The following is a 21,013-nucleotide window of genomic DNA, read 5'->3' as shown; positions in this document are numbered from 1 at the left end:
CTGAAAACTTTTCTCTTTTTTTTTAAGTTTAATGCTGCACTCAGCAATATTCCAGCTATATGACAGCGGTCTGTAAATAATCGAGTTTGGACCAGGCAATAGAGTGATTTACATCTACAGTTTGTTTGGTTTGGTTTGTTTGTTGTTTAACGCATCACTCAGCAATCTTCCAGCCTCATGACTGCGGTCTGTAAATAATTGAGTCTGGAGCAGACACTCCAGTGCTTGACATCATGAACATCGATCCACACAATTGGGATATGATGACATGCATCAACCAAGTCAGGGAGCCTGGCTACCCAAGCCCGTTAGTCGCCTTTTACGGCAAGAATGGGTTGCTTAAGACCTATTCTACCCCGATCTTCACAGGTATATATCTATAGCATCGATCTAAACAAGTGGGACACGATCATATGGATCAACCAAGTCACAAGCCTACCACCCAATCAAGCAAGCATGGGTAGCTGAAGGCCTAGTCTAACCCAGATCTTCATGGGTGTCCCGATAACTGACATGTTTGATTTTATGGTCATAATTTTAGCTTATAATAATAATGAACAAAATGATGCATATTTTATAAAATGTTTAGTTCACTATTCAGCTTATTGTGCTTATTTAAATCTGTGTCACGATGCATCACAAAAAGTGCTCAGTAACCTCAGCTGAATATTTCTGGAATATCTGTAAAAAACTGGTAAACAAGAATATGCAATAAAAAAACCCAGAAATTTCCTTACAAAGTCGAAGAATGTGAAATTTCCTTATGATAAAAGTCGCAGCTCAAAATATGCAAAACAATTATTAAATGTTATTTTGCATACCACCTACTTGCTATATGATACAAAAGGCTGAATAATGGGCTGACATTGTCAATGCCTTCTCTGGACACGAGACAATGAAGGTCCAGGGATGGGCATGAACATTCACACTGTACAATCCAATACACCCACTGGTGACACATGTATTGAATCTATCATTTCAAGCAACAAAAACATATTTTCAATGAAACTTATTTCTGTGACAATGAGATATATCTGGTGACCACCATAAAACCAGCTCAAAGCACAAAAAGGGTCAATTATCAAACACTATGATGTCATGACTCCGTTCAGATCGGCTCACTGACTTGTAAGGATTTTTACAAGAATGCAACTGGCTGATCAGATAGCTAGATTCTTTACCAAGTAATGACAAAATATTGCTGACTGTAAAGTAAAGAATTGAATAAGCAAAAACAAACAATTTTAAATTAGATTAAATCTGAACCACATCAGGTGTTTTAGATGTAATGGATAATATCATAGCATGAGACACTAGCATAGACCTTGTACCATGAACATACATTCTCAATTCTTGAAATAACCATTAATGTCCAAAGAACCTGTAGAGACTTCTAAGATAAGGTTTTCTAAAGTATGTCCTCCTTGTTTTGTTTGTTTGTTTGTTGTTTAACGCTGCACTCAGCAATCATGGCAATATTCCAGCTATATGCAGCAGTCTGTAAATAATCGAGTCTGGACCAGACAATCCAGTGATGGACATCATGAGCATCGATCCACAAAATTGGGATAAGATGACATGCATCAACCAAGTCAGTGAGTCTGACCACCAGATCCTGTTAGTCGCCTCTTATGACAAGCATAGTCGCCTTTTACGGCAAGCACGGGTTGCTGAAGACCTATTCTACCCCGGATCTTCACGGACATGTCCTCCTTGTGACATGTTGACAGGTGAACTATGTAAAATGGGTCAAATACCTTGAACACTAACACAAATTTAATTAATTCCCCTTAACATGGTTCTGTTGGGAGATTCATCATAATGATTAAGTGGGGATGAAACTGACAGCTGGCCATAACTATAAGGTAAAGTCTTGAACCCCAAATACTTCATCATGTTGTGTTCTTTCTCTCCAACCATAGTGCATGAACTGAACATTATACCTGCTTCAAGCTTAGCATGACCCCCATGTTGGAAGTCACTGACCTTGCTGACCCTTGACCTATTATCATGACCCATTTGCAAAAGAACAAGGTCAGCAATTTCTACAGCTTGGGTAGGCCTGGCCAACAGATGAAAAGATTCACGATTCAGACCCCTGGACAAACAAAAGCAGAGCTATTGATTGTGTTGACCAGGCTGTGACCAGCCCTGGAGTATATCGGGGAACCTGGCTTCTGGCATGGCCAATACAGATTACTGATTTCCATGCTGAATATTCATAAGGTTCACATGTTATTGTTTGGAGTTTATATACAAGTATTGCATTTTAATAAATATATGTGATACACACCAGAGTGAACAACCAATACAAGTGGTAGAATTTACATGTAACAACAATGTTATTGTTACTTGATCAGGTTGATATTGAAAACTATAGCAAGAAATATAAAAAGCTAAGCCACATATATGAACACAACGTACTCATCTGCTCATTGTAACTGCCTGTTGTCCTGACATACAGTACGGTGAATGACAAATAACTGCCTGTTATCATTATAGACAGTATGGTGAATGACAAATAACTGCCTGTTATTATGATACACAGCATGGTGAATGACAAATAACTGCCTGTTATCATGACATACAGTATGGTGAATGACAAATAACAGCCCGTTATCATGACATACAGCATGGTGAAGGACAAATAACTGCCTGTTATCATGATATACGGTATGGTGAATGACAAATAACTGCCTGTTATTATGATACACAGCATGGTGAATGACAAATAACTGCCTGTTATCATGATATACAGTATGGTGAATGACAAATAACTGCCTGTTATCATGATATACAGCATGGTGAATGACAAATAACTGCCTGTTATTATGATATACAGTATGCTGAATGACAAATAACTGCCTGTTATCATTCTATACAGTATGGTGAATGACAACTGCCTGTTATCATGACATACAGCATGTTGAAGGACAAATAACTGCCTGTTATCATGATATACAGCATGGTGAATGACAAATAACTGCCTGTTATCATGACATACAGCATGGTGAAGGACAAATAACTGCCTGTTATCATGTTCATAACCGGGATGAAAATCTTTCCCAAAAGAACAAGCTAACAGAACATGTGGCCTTCTGTCAAGCTACCACTAGACTAGCTGAACATTTTCCTTGCCATAGGCTAGAGATAATTTCAAACACTGATATCTACCAACACACCATCCACTATAATCAGTATGACACATGACAAACTATCCAGAAATACCCTCTGCTGAACTGCCAATTAAATTTGCAGCTAAAACAACTCAGTGAACCAACAATGTAGTATCTCCCTGTGTCATGAGTCAGTACCATCAACAGGAAGGCTTCACTGCGATGACATCACAAACTGATTGTTGGTCTTGGTCAGGGTGACCAACAGTGGAGGCATGCACGAGTCATCCCAGATACTGCAGGGTTCAACATTCCTTGTACATGTATTAAAAGTGACAAGGCACTGTTAAACAAGAAAACAGTGTCATCACTATCCCCTTGCCATGGGGCACATAACAATTTTGTTTGTTCCTATAATAGTGAATACAAACTATAAAAAAAAAATCCTATAAGGCCATAAGAAGAGACAGGCACTTATGCCGCTTTGTGTCATGGAAAGAAATTATTAAATGTGACAGAAATAACTCAGTCTTGATAAGAATGTCTTAGATACTTGAGAAAACTTGTCTCCAAGACACACACTATGTACCAAGAATAATAACACGGATCAAAGGCCATAACTAAAAAAAAATGGATTTACAGGACCAATTTTCGAACTGAGTCTTGACCATGTTGACAAGTATCTCTTAGAAAAGCATGAAAACTTTCATTCATGCAACTTCGGCACTTTCTGAGAAAACTTGTCCCTATTGCACACACTATGCACAAAGTAAAATAATTTCGCGTTCAAGATTATTGCACATATTTAGTGGCATGTGAGCGTGTGTGTGTTTCTGCTTCTGCTCACAATGACTAGTTTGAACTAATGCTGGTCTTATAGTAATAGCCCACTGAAATTCCATGCCTCAGTTTAACATGGATACTCGATACAAACACAGTATACTAACTCTGGGTTTTATCCCCTCAATGAAATGCTTGGCAGGGTAACAACAGGTACCACCTTTTAACATTTTTGGTATGACACGGCTATGGATCGAACCACTAACCTTCCGCTGTGCAGGCAAATAATCTATCCACCAGACAACAGAGGCAGTCCTAAGAACTCAGTCTCAATGAAAAGGAAGAAGGAAAACTTTCTAACATACACCCGGAAAACTTTCTAAGATACAGCCGCTTATAATTTAGGTCATGGTGCAATAGGAACTGCAATTCAATGAGTTTCAATCAATCACAATTTTTTTCATTGATGCAAACTTTACAGCAAGTTCATTCATCATGATATATTTGTGTACAGTTTATCATTCAGTTGGAGTTTTGTAACACTCTCGTCAGTCAGTCTGTTTGACATGTTTCTTGTATGGCATGTTTAGTGAATTAATAAGCTTAACGCTTGTTGTTATAACAATGTGCAATGGCGTTAATCACACATTAACATGGTTAATGCACCACTGATTGATGTTGAGTATTGATCCAGTGCCTGCGACAACCAACACAGAGGTTTGCTAATCTGAAAGATAAGGTGTACAGTACGTGCTGTAGTGACAGCAGCTTTTTGTTCTCCACCGATGGTGACTGACACATGAGTTGACTAGTTCCCTGACTGCTTACTCATGAAAGTAAATATTGTCATTGATGTCACAGAGTTGTAACATTACTTTGTCACATCGGTTAATTCGTTGCATAGAATTTGTAACTTGCATGAATTCTATATGATGTCAACCACTACTAGAGATGTGACCAGTGCTCCTGAAATACCTTGCAGCACTGTCACATGGTGTTGGAGTGCTAGATTTGCTAACATGGTTACCACCACAACTTACTGTGTGATAAATAATCATGTATGAAAACTGACTGGGTGACATGTTTGAGACATGTCACCCAGTTGCTAACACAAGACATGATCCATCATGATCCTCATCAATATCCAGTCTCAGCAGGCATCACTGGTTGTTATCGATCAGCTACACTAGGTTGAAACATGCATGGACATTGTGGAACGTATTACATTTAGGCATGTTTGCAAAGACTTGAGTTTAGTGACACCAAACATAACTATGGAGGTATTTTCATTATTCATCAAGCTGAAAACCATAAGGAAATGGCAACTGTTCCATGCCATCACAACCATGTCATGATGTAACAACATTAGAGAAAACACCATTTACACTGGTTACCATGGTTACTTAACATTTACAACACTCCAAAATCCCATTTCTAATTCCAGAAAAGTAACAATTACACAGGATTTACTATTGTATATCAGCTAATAACAAATTCTGAAAATGATCCTTCATGATCATATCAACTATGATCAAATTGATACCACCATATGAGGAATAATCATCACTACTAGTACTACCACGATTGAGTTGTTAGATAACAAATTCAGTGATAGTATATTGTTTTTATAAGTTGGTTTTAAGGAGAACTTCATGCAGCCTACATTAAGTAAATGAATCATTAGGAAACATGAAATCTAACAAAGGGATATTGGTATTCACCAACATGATAAAAATCCCTCATTGATATATGTAAGTTGCCTAGTAAGATGTACATTTGCCTATCTCACATATCCGACTCAGCATAAGCATGATAAGGATCATGTGAAGTGAACATATTAAAGTTGGTTCATGAACCAATCTTGGGAGGATTTCCAAATTTTATCATAGTGCAAACAAACGCTTGAACTTTCATGTTATCTGATTTTTGCTTATAAGCTTTTAATTCATAGTTGACAACCGTGTTTTTATAAAAAATAAAACTACCTTATTACTTACCATGCTTACCCTAGACAGTTCATTTTTTTAAAATGATGATATTGTATGACACCTGGAGCGGTATTAATATACAAATATAATGTACAAATCTTTACTTTTTTACCAATCTAGAATCACACATTTTGTGTAATATATATGTTTAAAACAACTAAAAACTACCCTAATCCCCAAGTACCTGAAAACTTAAAAAACAGTTAAGTGTTTAACAGTTTATACAGACGGATGAAATAAACTCCTGCACTTTCAATAAGATCACTAGGCAAACTGTCACAAGACTTTCAGATGATTTCATCAACAAAACCTAATTCAAGAACTTGAAGTGCCCTATTATAGCAAAACAATCTACAGCAAAATTAAACTCACTCATGAGGCCTTTTTTCCCCTTTTTCAGTCACAAAATACTCTGGTTCAAAGCACCAGCCTGGAAGGTTCCTTCCCCAAAAACCTTGTGGCATGTGTGGTCCATGTTTTGGACAGTTATTTGTAGGAGTTGTTAACTTGTCAGAAACATGTCCATCCAAATTGTCTGAATCTTGTTTTGTCTTTGCTTGCTTTGATTTTCTTTTCCTTGTTCTGTTGTTACTGGTAACAGTTTTACTCTTCACCTCATCGTCATTACCACTGATATTGCACAAACATTCACTGATTTCATCTGTTGATTCATTCTGTAAATAATCTTTTGACACTTGACAATTTAGATTTCTACCATTGGAAATGGTATTGGAACTGGCGCAATAACCATTCGCTGCTGCCATCTTGAGCACCTTAAATCATTGACGTTGTTGTGTCAAATGATAAACCACGTCGAGATCAAAACATCCTTGTCACCTGTTGTAATACAGGAGCACAAATGGCGATGATTGCTGCACTGCACAACTGTCACGTAGAGCCAGGGGTGATTGATGAAATACAAATTGAATGCGGCTCAACAGCATATGAAATGAGTCGCCATGTCGAGCTAGAACCGTTCCAAACACCAACGCATGTCATTCAGCCGAGGGTCCACTCCCATAAGAACACAATGCCAAGTGCTAATGCCGCCCAATGCGCTAGTCTCACGTGTGACCGGAGACATGCAGCACCTGTGCTGTTTATATTAGCCGCTGGAGAGAATGTTATTTTTAACTCCGGCTACACGTGGGTTAGGCATGAATGCTTCAGGTTGACGGAATGATAAGAACGTGACGCTCACCTTGTGACCCGGAAGTAAACAATGTGAACTCAAGCGTAGAAGAGTTTGTACTTTGCCATCTAATATCTAAAATACTTACGGATTCTCTAGACGTGTATAACGGGTTTTTCTTTCAACTTCTGATGATTCTGAAAGTTTATTTAAACTTGTCGATCGCCGTAGCCTTGCCTTGGTTGCCATCTCTTCTGTTGTTAACCAGGGTAAAGCGGAAGACAGCCTTCTCGGAAATGACGTCAAATTCACACCGCTTGCAACAAAAACAACAGATAAACACATTAAATAACTTACATGACTTTAGTTTAAGGGACAAATTGAGATTTTGGCTGAACACAAAACAAGTACTGAGAGTAGAGTGAACATATATATTTTGTGTTTATCCTAATTTAATGAAACTTTATTTTAGGTGATATATGGGATTGCAGGTGCGTTGTCTGCTTCACGATATTCCGTATGTTACATTCGAGGCCCTCTGCGTTTAGAAATAAGCGTTATTCATAAGCTTTAAATTTATTGAGGAAATTAAATCAAATTCAGTTTTGATGAGTGACTCGGAGTCTGCCTCTAAATCAGACGATTGCCAGAGCAAGGGAGAAGACCGTCAACATGTAACCGAAAACGGCAAGCCGAAGACCAAGACAAGAGCTAAAGGTGGGTATACAAACATGTAATCAGTCAGTAAAGTGTATCTCTGAAACTCTCGCGTAATCCGTAATTCCCTTTAAAAAAGAAGACTCTATAGAATATGATTACCACTATTTTATTCACATATACAAGGGTTTGAAGGGCTAAGGACAGAGACTTGTGAGTAACCCTCCCCAACCCTAACACCACTTTGACACTACACAGTTTTTATGACACTATTGGGTGCCGAACAGATTCTATAATTGTATCCAAGCATCTGTTTACATGCTTAACATAAGCTAATTTGTTTATGCTGTTTGTTCACATATCTTCATATGGCAATACAAGCATGACAATTAACCAATTAAGATCACTTAAGCTTCCACTGGTGAGGCAATGATTGATCACTGCACATGGTGATGCGTCCAGTGTATGTCTTCAGCTGATACTGATATATATTTGATCTTAATTCATTCTGGAAGAAGTGCATTACAGTTTAATGGGTGCATTTTTTACTAGCCCATAAAAATACCTCTTAACATTGAGAATATTATAAATTTTGGAACCTAAATCTGTAATTTTCTGTAGTTCTAATATTCTTCACAAAAATATATGAGTTATTCCTGATTAATGCCAGACATAAATGTTTCCCTCTGCATATTCAGATACTGCTAATCCTATTTATAAATTACTTACAACACACCACAAAGTTTAATATGAAATCTGATTGCCTATTTATCATATACATTTGCACATAGGGATTCCCTTCCACATTGCCCTTCACTGTGCATGCAATGTGCATTTGTTGACAACGTAAAGGAAGTTGACACATTTCCCACAGCATACAAAAGCAAAATGAATTGCAATTGCCATATATATATATATATATATATATATATATATATACTAATTAAAGCTGGAAAGAAAATAAATATTTAGATCTATGTTCATATTAACACGATATCTATTAAAGTGAATAAAATTAACAAAGTCTAGCTTGCTTAATGTATCTGTTAATTATTACATCACATGCATCATGTTCATAAATTTATTATCAAACATGTATTTTCACATCTTTCTGGTCTTGTTTTGGATTTCATGGGGGGAGGGGGGATCTATTTTGCTGCGTTATAGTTGTGTTTGTATGTAATATGTGATATTTCCAGTGTTCAGCAAGCGTCATAAAACTCATGAGATCCAGAAGGCTCTGTTCAAAGACCCAGTAGATGTAGCACGCCTCAGACAGCTGTCCATCAGCAGGGGTGGGCTCATCAGTGATGAACTTCGGAGGAAGGCATGGCCAAAACTCCTGGGAGTTAATGTCTTGGACATTGACGAAAAGCCATGTAAGCATTGCAAATTTTAATTGTTGTATCTAATTGTTATTTAATTTAAATACATGGATATGACATTGCATGAAAAGGACCAATTAATAAAATGATAGTTACTATGGCCATGTAACAATATATTGACCATGTTGACGTTATTTTTATCAGTTCTACCATGATATTGAGTGAGTGAGTATGGTTTTAAGCCGCTTTTAGCAATATTCCAGCATCATCACGGCGGGGGACACCATAAAGGTGCTTCACACATTGTGCCCGTGTCGGGAATCGAACCGGGGTCTTCGGCGTGACGAGCGAATGCTTTAACCACTAGGCTTCCGGACCACCCCTACCATGATGTTGAAGAATGCTTGATTTTGATTGGTTTAAAAGAGGTATCCATTTTCCTAGATCCATTGGCAGCATACACATTGATGCATATAACAATGGCTGGCGATACCCCATTAGATTATTGCATATGTTCAATATCGGAACAGCAGCTTATCAAACATAATGAAATCTATTTCAGAACACATACAATTAAGTAAACCTCACACTAACCACTGTGTCAGGGCCACATAATCATAGGTCACAAAAATGAGCATTCTCTCTTCATGCTCTTGTGTCGTCATCTCAGCTATAAACAGTGGTGATTGCCATACTTCAGCTGTTGCCAATGATTGTGCCAGTAGGCTAATTTCCACCAGTACATCATTAGGCTAATGTTGAACATAACTACAGAACAATATTGTCCTCTGAGTTCATGCAATTTGTAAATATTACTGTCATCGTGAAGAACTATTTTGGGAGCCATGGACGGCGACTTGTAAGTCAGGTTCAACCAAGTGAAGTTCAGGGTGGGTGGTTGGTTGGTTGGTTTGTTGTTTAAAGCCGCACTCAGCAATATTCCAGCTATATGATGGGGGGAGAAAATGCGTGTACAGCTGATTGCTATTTCCGGCTAAGTTTACGAGAAAGTACACACAGTAATCTTAATCTCTGCATGTGAAACGATGCCTATGAGAGGAGGAAATACAATTATAATGGTAAATCATCATGTCTAGTGATGTTTTATATCAAATTTCATATTTTTATTGACCAAGTTTGTAATTCAAGTTTGTAACACCTGAATTCACTGAAGGGATACGATCTGTGTGTTTTTAAAAGCACATAACACTCGATAAATATTTTTTACACTATGAATCATAAACAACTGCTATTCTAATCTTTTTTCAAACTGTGAAACGTACATCGTAGATCATGTTAGGTAGGCAGAGCATGTACTGTTGGTCATCTACCCCCTATGACCATGATGACTCCACCTCCATTAACATGATTAAGACTCAACAACAGGAGACATTGTCAGTGCCCAGAGGGCATCACTGTCCCCACAATGTTGACATTTGAATTTTTCTGAAAAAAATCCTGAAGTTGAACTATTCAGACTGTGAAGTACATTTGTCATAAAGTAATGAATGAAAGCTGTTCAATAATAGTAAGAATAGTAAGGCTGTTCACCTATTGCTGATGCTGTGTACATGCCGTTGGGTGTAATTTCGTTTGTCTGCCATTCTGTTACGTTTCGACAGTTGTATCCACCCGGTTCATACTTTTTTATGTAACCACGTGCTGTCCGTGTGCAGGTGTTGACAAACTGCCATGCCTTGCCTATGACAATGATGATGAACAAACTGCCATTAAATGGTCTGAATAACTGCCGAGGACTTCTTAGTCTTCTTTTCAACATTGATTATTTTCTGGTGTTTGAATTTTGAAGTTTTCTGCTGTTTTGAAATTTGAATTGTTTTGAAGCAAAGTTCGAGAAAGTTTCACTTTGAAGCTTAATAACTTCAGTAGTCTTGTTACTAGAAATAATTATGACTGTTCCAAAATCATGAAAGGTCCAATCTTGACATGCTTGAAGTCTTTGAACTTGATAAATGCTGGAGTACTGTTATGTTGGTTTTTTTTATCGTTGTTTATTGAGATACATATCGTATTGTGACCAGAATATCATATCATAACTTACTGCATTGTTACAGCCCTACTGTTTTGAAATTTGATGTAGTCCCACTGTAGATTAGAAACCTCACACTCTAAATTTAAATAAGAGGTGTCTAACCTTCAGTGGGACTACATCAAATTTCACAACAGTAGGTTTATCTTCTAATTGATTTAGCAGCACAGTTTTGACCTGGTCTGTTAACATTATTTGAGACTGGAGCGATTACATAGTGATTCAATATCCAGAACTGTACTATTTGAGTGTACTGAGTGAGGACTATGAACAACACCATACCTGCAGAGTTGCATCCCTTTACCATGCCAGGATGTGCTTGTATGGCCTTGTTAATTATTTATCTATGCTATACATGGGTTTTTACCAAAGTGGTAAATGACTGACATGCTTTACTTCAGGCTTTATTTATTCCCACATTTGTTTGTTTGTTTGTTTGTTGTTTAATGTCACACTCAACAATATTCCAGCTATATGACGGCGGTCTGTAAATAATCGAGTCTGGACCAGACAATCCAGTGATTGACATCATGAGCATCGATCCACGCAATTGGGATCGATGACATGCAACAACCAAGTCAGCAAGCCTGACCACCCGATCCCGTTAGTCGCCTCTTACGACAAGCATAGTCATCTTTTACGGCAAGCATTGGTTGCATTTAGCTGATACAGAGTGGTATAACTGGATTACTCCCAAGCACCCACTCCTTAGGGATACCTTTGTATAGCATGATATCGATGTATCAATGAATTAATAATTCACTGCCAGAGAAACATTTACCTGTGTTAAGATTACCATGGCAAAGATGGACAATGAGAAGGCAGAAAATTCAATTTGAAACATTTGATTGTCTGCCTAGTTCATATTTGGTATTACATAGATTAATTGCAGGTCTAGATAAGAAATATTTCATCAGTACACATACAGAGTAACTAATTGTGTTATTTATTGATATATCGATATGCATGTGAGTCCATACATTGATACTAAACTTTCCAATCAATGACACCCCTTGTATTGTGTTGCAGCCGAGGAGGTGTTGACAGCTCATCGGGACTATGATCAGGTGGTGCTGGATGTCAACAGATCACTCAAACGCTTTCCCCCAGGTTGGCCATGTTTGTTTTGTTGTATAACGGTGCACTCAGCAATGTTAAAGCTTCGTCTTATTAGTACCAATGCACTCAGCTATTCAAAGTTCAAGGAAGTCTTCATTCATTCATAATTCATATGAAAATAGACCGCCTCCGTGGTCTAGTTGTAGAGGGTCCGCCCGGAGAACGGAAGGTCAAGGGTTCGATCCCCGGCCGCATCATACTCAAAGACGTTAAAAGATGGTACTTCTTGTTACCCTGTCTGGTGCTCGGCATTAAGGGGCTAAAACAAGGACTGGTCGGCTCGGAGTCAGTATATGTTAAATTGCGGCACTATAAATTGGCATCAGTACAGACTAGTACAAGCAGCCACACACACACACACGCATGTGCACGTGCATGCACGTCGCTATATATGTGCAGTAATCTTGGCAAGACGTTAAACCCAATTTCACCTCACCTCACCTCACCTCATATGACAACACAAGGATTTATTGATAAGTCTAAGCTCCCATAGAAGGAATTTCATAATAGTGAAATCTTTTGCAGTGGGCAATATGTGATGTCATTGAGGTATATCCACAAAACTTGAGTGAATTGAGCAAACTGTCAACCAGGGTAGCATGTCAGTAAAATAAGCACAGGTTTGTGATCTTAAGAAAATGGGAAAACTTGAGTAACAGCAGTGATCAAGTATTCACCTGGTTTGCTACCACAAGACAAATATTTGGCTCAAGGCATGGTTGACAACCCAGCTTTATTTTACAAAAAGATTCTATGTCGCCCTGTTTTCTGTAGGGATGGAGGAGTCCCATCGCATGGCCATGCAGGACCAGCTGGTAGACTGTATCATGAGGGTTCTTGTCAAGCACGAAGAACTACACTATTACCAGGTAACTGATAGGGTGCCCCTGACTGTGATAACGGACCTCATGCACTCTGTCCTATATGGTCAACAGTTAGGATCTGACCTTTGATGTTTTTGGGGGGTTGATGGCGTCCTTCTGAATAAAAAAATGAAATAAAATATTGGAACTAAATAATTGTTTTGCTGCACATGTTGGATGTCAGGGGAAAACATGTTATAAAAATCAAATTGTTTGGCTCCGCTTTTCAGAGTAAAATTGCATTTCTCATAGCAGTGACCAAAACATTCTCTCTCTGACAAAACTCCCAGGCCCATCCCAGGCCCATCCCAGGCCCATCCCAGGCCCATCCCAGCATGTGGTAGGTCTCTTTGGTGGGCATGCCTCTCTCTGAGGCAAGAGAGTTTAACTGATTATGAAAGTCCAGTTTCCACCCTTGCCGAACTAGGCTGGAGTTCCTGGGCTCGATCGTAGCACCACCAGTGGCTATTACCAGTTATGTCCCTTCTAAGCCTCTCCTATGGACCAATCAGATTCCACTTCTCGTGTCTCTTGCATTTGCTTCAAACAAAATGGAGGCGCCCAGTCCAGACGATCTGATGGGTAATCAAGATCTAAATTGTGATAAAATGGGTCTTACATCGCAAAGTGCATCGAATCATGTGAGCATCTTGATTAAAAACATGAAAAGAATGGGAAAATATCTGTTGACAAGGAGTTGGCAGTGCACATGCTTTGCTAATCCTGTAATCGACCGAAATCTGCATTACAGTTGACAAACCGGATTTCGATTTCGATGCGCGATTTTGATTGGACTCTGCATAGACTCGTTAGTCCAGCCAAACTGTAACTGCATAATACCAGCCTAGTTCGGCAAGGGTGGAAACTGGACTTTTATAGTCAGTAAACTCCCTTGCCTCAGGAAGATGCATGCAACCTGTTTTCTTTGTTTTGGGGTATAAGAGATTTTTCTCGTGCTCAGGAATTTATTTCCGTCTCAGGTTGGATACCAGGGTACATTGTATTTTATCACGATCATGTGAACCAATCAGATATCAGCATTCTGACATGGAAGTATGATAAGACATATTAATTTATTGTCATATTCATCTTGAAAGGGTAGTTAGTTGTTCCCGTTAGATGTGGCTGGGCAATGCAGGTAAATGCAATGGCCAAACCATCGCATCCAAAAGTGGGTAAAAAGGTACAGATAATGGCAATCAATTTTTGTGAGAATATACCTAAATATAAAGAAACGTGGGCAAAAAGAAATTGAGTATCCACAAAAAATTGTAGATACCCACTAAAAATCACCCTCCTGGGTAAAATAGCAACATGACAAAAAGCTTCTCTGGAGCTTTGTCTTTCCTATTTTGAGTTTCATTATGTATATGCAAGTAAGGACCTAAGTGGTAACATTTAACAATTTTTGTTTTTGTGACATTTGACTGTTATTGCGTACTCTCATTTCAAGTGATGTATTTTTTTACCAAATAGCTGCTCTTTCATTTCAAGTGATGTATGTTTTACCGAATAGCTGCTCTTTCATTTCAAGTGATGAATGTTTTACCGAATAGCTGCTCTTTCATTTCAAGTGATGTATGTTTTACCAAATAGCTGCTCTTTCATTTCAAGTGATGTATTTTTTACCAAATAGCTGCTCTTTCATTTCAAGTGATGTATTTTTTACCAAATAGCTGCTCTTTCATTTCAAGTGATGTATTTTTTACCAAATAGCTGCTCTTTCATTTCAAGTGATGTATTTTTTTCCAAATAGCTGCTCTTTCATTTCAAGTGATGTATTTTTTACCAAATAGCTGCTCTTTCATTTCAAGTGATGTATTTTTTACCAAATAGCTGCTCTTTCATTTCAAGTGATGTATTTTTTACCAAATAGCTGCTCTTTCATTTCAAGTGATGTATTTTTTACCAAATAGCTGCTCTTTCATTTCAAGTGATGTTTGTTTTTCCAAATAGCTGCTCTTTCATTTCAAGTGATGTTTGTTTTTCCAAATAGCTGCTCTTTCATTTCAAGTGATGTATTTTTTACCAAATAGCTGCTCTTTCATTTCAAGTGATGTATTTTTTACCAAATAGCTGCTCTTTCATTTCAAGTGATGTATTTTTTACCAAATAGCTGCTCTTTCATTTCAAGTGATGTATGTTTTACCAAATAGCTTCTCTTTCATTTCAAGTGATGTATTTTTTACCAAATAGCTGCTCTTTCATTTCAAGTGATGTATGTTTTACCAAATAGCTGCTCATATTTTGTCAGATGAAATAAAGAAGAGCAGGATGATGTTATCAGGTATTTTCATGCTGGATATGTGTATTGTTGAACCTAGATACGCTGTGTGAAAATATTCTGTTATTATTTCAGGGTTACCATGACATCTGTGTGACATTCCTTCTGGTTGTGGGAGAAGACATTGCCTTTGCCTTAGTAGAAAAACTCTCCCTTAATCACCTACGGTAGGTCCAAGAGCAGTTGGGGATTGTGTTCTGCTAGCACCCCATATGTGCACATCATCACTGCTACTTAATGAAATATCAGTTGTTTCATCTTTATTTAAGTCAACACAATTGAAATGAATCCTTTAACCCAGCTATTCAATGGATGCAGGGTACACATGCACTCAGGCTGATTTTCTGAATGGCTTTTTGATAGAGGGAGGTAACTCTTGACAACCAGCTTGTGGTATGAAAGATGGATGCACCAATACAAGGTTGTTTTTGAAGAAGGTTGTCAGATCGGTACATGACAGAGGGTGATATGAATAAGATGCCTCGCACACACCACACTACTCACTGTACAACTAGTATTGTAACAATGCTGATGGATGTTCTCAAGCTAACATTTATGTAACTGAATAGAAAAGTGAATGTTCATGTTTTGTTACAAATATTGCAGTGGAATAAAGGGGTCCATGTCCTAACATGGGAGTTAAGGATGTTTTGATTAGGCTAAAACAAATAATAGTCTTGGTTTTCAGGCACCACCCGCATCATCATACAGTCCACCGCACGTTTCGGTTTTATTTCCATTTTCCAAAAAATCAAAACATCCTTATACTTAAAAGCAGTGTGATCCAATATAGCACACAGTTACTTCCCTTTACATACACACAGCTTTACTGCGCATCTTGTGTTATGGTCATGGCAGCAACAGCAAATGCTTGTTTATGTATGGAGGCCCTTTCCGAGGTTGAAGGTACACAATTGTTTATTTGGTTACATACTAGTTTAAACAAGAAAAAAACGAAAAAAAACACTCCCTGCTCGCACTATATTTTCCAAAGTCATTGCCTGAGAACCAATACTGTTATTTATTTAAGCTTACATGTAATCTGCCACTTGAGATGATTGTTAAGAGGTACGAGAATTTTTTTCCAACAATCCTATTATGTCTGTCATACTATTGATGGGTTTGAAAAAATATTCACATTTGTACTTTCACAGGTGGATTAAGATTGTGTCTTTTGTACCCACATTCCATTTAGCTGTGTTTGATTGTAGAGACTTCATGGACGCCAACATGGATCGGACCAAACATATGCTGAATTACCTGTATCCTATCATTCACAAAGCCAATCCTGAACTCTGCGCGTATATGGAAAGGTAACTAGGTTTACCAATAATAAAAATAACTAATACAGGTTAAACACTGCATTTAAGAACTGCCAACAGGATAAGAAACATTTCTCATGCATGTATGAAAATCAAGACATTTCATAGTTATGAATATAGTTTCAGCGGTAAAAAAGTCCATTGGAAATGTTCCGCCCTAAAATGTGTATTTCTGTTCCACAACTCCATTACGAAGCAGACACAAATCATAAGCTGAACAAAAACCTGTAATTTGTTGACACATATGTTTTGGGAGTTATGATGCACCAGCGCTGTCCCTCCCCTGATGCTACCTGGACCACTTGGTCTCCGCACCCTTCCCTTTGATGCTTGAGACCTGCATCACTTCGTGCTTTCCTCCCACATTAAGCTGAGATGCTGTGATATAACTGTATTATTGTTAAAAGCAGCGTTAAACCCAACTCACTCACTCACTCAGTGTCCAGTTTGAGCTGGCATTTCAAAAACTGTTAGTGTTTTCCTGAAACATATATATGCACATACAATACACGCCTGTGGACAAGGGAAATGAGTGTGTTAATGATGCCATTTCTGTTCTAGGGCTGAGCTAGGCACTATCTTCAGTTTAAGTTGGCTCATCACATGGTTTGGTCACACAGTGAACGACATAAAGCACATCGTCCGCTTGTACGACTTCTTCATCGCCTGTCATCCCCTCATGCCTATCTACCTGGCTGCTGCAGTGAGTACTACCTACAACCCTCTGTCAGGCAGAATACATCCAGGTTCCACTGCTTCTCATACTGGGGACTTTGGCACAACAATGTTGATGTGTGTGGCTAGTACTCCCACCTTTGAAGGCCCACCTTCTGTGGCTGGGTGATCAGGTTGTCATCACTGTGCCGTCATTAGACTACGTAAGAAAGACACACTGTAGCTAAATATTGCTAGTACTCACAACTTGGAAGACCCCTCCATCTCCTGTGACTGAGCTGATCAATGTGTCAATTTTCATGTTTCAATTTTAAGAGTTGCATCCCTTAGCCTTGCCAGGATTCACAGTTTGTGGGTTTGAATCCAGATTTGCTCTGATTATCATCCTTGGTCTATCAGCACCTTTGGGGTTTTAGCAAAGTTATACAAGTTTAGAATCTCTTTGAGTCATATCATGCCACATTTAGCATGTGTCAGCCTGGCACACCATGATGTGACTGATGCTGTTAGCAGCAGTGTTTAAACAAACAACCTACTCATAGAATGCAGGCCAAGTTGTTTGATCATCAAAGATTGCAGCATTCAAATGTGTTTTTTATAGGTTTATAAATATGTGTTTATTTCTCAGACATGGAACTGGCAATTTGTCTAACTGAAATGTTTTGTACAATAACCATTAAGAGCTGAAGTACAGACCCCTTTGACTGATGCTGCCTGTCTTGTGCCTTCAGATAGTTCTACACAGGGAGGAGGAGCTGCTAGCCTGTGAATGTGAGATGTGCTACCTGCACAGCCTGTTGTCCAAGATCCCTGATGACCTCCCGTTTGAACTGCTGATAGCCAAGGCCGGGGACCTCTACCTCCAGTACCCTCCCACCCAACTAGCCAACGAGGCGGTCATTAAGTACAGGGAAAGGTACACCAATCTCTTTCTTGCTTTGTGGAGGACTGGGACATCAATATATAGTTTTTAATGTTTTTCCGATCTGTTGTGTTGAACATGTTCACTTGAAAAGTTGGATATTTGAAAATATGGTGGTTATCTTAACTTTTATTTCAAGAGAATCTTTTAGATGATTAAAATAGCATTAAGATAGTATTATCATGATTATGAGTAACTAATGTTTCTAAAATTAGGTTCTAAGGTAAAGCTTTTATTATTATTAACAAATCTACATTGGGGGCATTCTTTCCTGATATAGAAGTTTTAACTAAAGAGGAAGATTTTATTATTACTAAGACAGAGGAGTCCTTATACATGTACCACTGGTTGCTTAGGAAACGGTGCAAGTCAAGTTGAACACTAGGCCTTGTTCCACAGCATGATCTTGGCCTTACAACTGTCATAAGCCTATGTTAAAGTATGGGAGTTTTGTACATGTCGGTGCTATGACTGTCGTAAGTCTATGTTAAAGTATGGGAGTTTTGAACACCTCAGTGCTATGACTGTCATAAGTCTATGTTAAAGTATGGGAGTTTTGTACATGTCAGTGCTATGACTGTCATAAGTCTATGTTAAAGTATGGTAGTTTTGAACACCTCAGTGCTATGACTGTCATAAGTCTATGTTAAAGTATGGGAGTTTTGTACATGTCAGTGCTATGACTGTCGTAAGTCTATGTTAAAGTATGGGAGTTTTGAACATGTCAGTGCTATGACTGTCGTAAGTCAATGTTTAAGTATGGGAGTTTTGAACATATCAGTGCCATGACTGTCATAAGTCTATGTTAAAGTATGGGAGTTTTGAACATGTCAGTGCCATGACTGTCATAAGTCTATGTTAAAGTATGGGAGTTTTGAACACCTCAGTGCTATGACTGTCGTAAGTCTATGTTAAAGTATGGGAGTTTTGAACACCTCAGTGCCATGACTGTCGTAAGTCTATGTTAAAGTATGGTAGTTTTGTACATGTCAGTGCCATGACTGTCGTAAGTCTTTGTTAAAGTATGGGAGTTTTGAACATGTCAGTGCTATGACTGTCGTAAGTCTATGTTAAAGTATGGGAGTTTTGAACACCTCAGTGCTATGACTGTCGTAAGTCTATGTTAAAGTATGGTAGTTTTGTACATGTCAGTGCCATGACTGTCGTAAGTCTATGTTAAAGTATGGGAGTTACGATCATCTTAGTGCTAGGACTGTTGTAAGTGATAGGTAGGCAAAGATCAATCTTCAGATATTTCCTTCCTCTTTCAGCACCTCGATAGCCAAGAAATTACAGCATGCAGCAAGAAATCAAAAGCCTGACAGTCTTCTGAAGAGGTTGCGCAAGCAAGGGGCACGGGCACTGGTCTTCCAAGATGGCAGGAATGTTGTTGTGAAAGTAACTGTGTGGACGCTCAGTGCTGTGCTTAGTGCCGCAGTCTTTGCCGTTCTCAACGCCGCCACAGACTGGGACTGGATGGACTGGGATCATTGGTCAAGTTGGTTCTGATTGGTTAATAGCAAGTCATGTGATAGATAAATTATTTTAATTGTTTGACAGTGTTCAGGAATAGTTTATTTTGGTTTTACTATGTATGAGAAATTTATTTGGTGTGAATGGAAAATATGTTTATATGAATTAAGATGAGTTGTGATGTTCTTTATTTTTGGAAGCATTATTTGTAGTTTATGTGGCATTGGTATGATTAAGAAGGCATCTTATGGGAAAGTTGTATTATTTTAACCTACTAAAACAAAATGTATGAAAGACACCCATTTATTTCAAATCAAGAGATCATAGACTTGAGACTGTGTTGCTAAAGCAAACAAATGTGCCAACAACATCTTATATTAGCTCCGGTGAATCTGACTTGACTTATCATTGCGATTTTCTTGTCAGATGCTAAACGTTTTTCCATTGCTCTAAAACATAATTTTAATTAATGCAGCTGTTGGTATTTAAGATGTGCCTCACCTGGATTATGATCCTTGGCTAGTCAGCACAAGAGTCTGTGTTTATTGGCTGGTCAGCACAAGAGTCTGTGTTTATTGGCTAGTCAGCACAAAAGTCTGTGTTTATTGGCTGGTCAGCACAAGAGTCTGTGTTTATTGGCTGGTCAGCACAAGCGTCCGTGTTTATTGGCTGGTCAGCACAAGAGTCTGTGTTTATTGGCTGGTCAACACAAGAGTCTTGTGTTTATTGGCTGGTCAGCACAAGAGTCTGTGTTTATTGGCTGGCCAGCACAAGTCTGTGTTTATTGGCTGGTCAGCACAAGAGTCTGTGTTTATTGGCTACTCAGCACAAGAGTGCGTTTATTGGCTGGTCAGCACAAGAGTCTGTATTTATTGGCTACTCAGCACAAGAGTTTGTGTTTATTGGCTGGTCAGCACAAAAGTCTGTGTTTATTGGCTGGTCAGCACATGAGTCTGTGTTTATTGGCTGGTCAGCACATGAGTCTGTGTTTATGCCCTGCATAACTCACGATGCCCTCTCACATTAAGCTCACACTATGTAATATGTGTTAATCAATTAATAGTTAATAATGGTATAATCGATGGTTATGAAAATCAACATGATTTAAAAAATATAGTTTTCAGTGTTAATTAGTGTTAACTTAGTGACTCTAATTCTAGTTCTATTGGATATTAAACCTGTAAAAAGTACACTAATATTTTGAAAAATACTAATTAATAATTCTCATTATTGTTTCAATTTTTTTTCAATTCAGTCAATTGACGTGTAATGAGAAACAAAGGGGAATATGTAAAGTTATGGACAAC

At 38.3% G+C, this 21,013-nt stretch overlaps 2 protein-coding genes across 3 annotated transcripts in view; one reads left to right on the top strand and one right to left on the bottom strand.

The window, feature by feature from the left end:
• Positions 1-7,317, bottom strand: part of LOC139454152 (diacylglycerol O-acyltransferase 1-like) — a 37,999-nt gene extending 30,682 nt beyond the window's left edge. The window contains exon 1 of one of the 2 annotated variants that reach the window (XM_071235683.1): positions 7,165-7,317. In XM_071235683.1, the coding sequence (XP_071091784.1) occupies positions 7,165-7,265 (101 nt within the window). In that variant the 5' untranslated portion in view covers positions 7,266-7,317. Of the gene's footprint in view, positions 1-6,256; positions 7,041-7,164 lie in introns of those variants that run through there. The other variant, XM_071235682.1, reaches the window with a different exon arrangement.
• Positions 7,318-7,520: 203 nt separating this feature from the next.
• On the top strand, positions 7,521-20,395 carry LOC139447580 (TBC1 domain family member 20-like). Its single transcript, XM_071228991.1, has 9 exons — positions 7,521-7,733; positions 8,873-9,052; positions 12,078-12,158; positions 12,942-13,036; positions 15,390-15,481; positions 16,526-16,627; positions 17,198-17,339; positions 18,043-18,227; positions 19,505-20,395. The coding sequence occupies exons 1-9, from the start codon at positions 7,625-7,627 to the stop codon at positions 19,740-19,742; spliced, it is 1,224 nt and encodes a 407-aa protein (XP_071085092.1). The 5' UTR covers positions 7,521-7,624; the 3' UTR covers positions 19,743-20,395.
• Positions 20,396-21,013: the final 618 nt, after the last annotated feature.

Source organism: Haliotis cracherodii, unplaced genomic scaffold (assembly GCF_022045235.1).
Source record: "Haliotis cracherodii isolate W230 unplaced genomic scaffold, xgHalCrac1.p SCAF_10, whole genome shotgun sequence".
Lineage (NCBI taxonomy): Eukaryota > Metazoa > Mollusca > Gastropoda > Lepetellida > Haliotidae > Haliotis > Haliotis cracherodii.
Note: the sequence above shows the minus strand (reverse complement) of the source record. Positions and strands in the feature narration are given on the sequence as shown.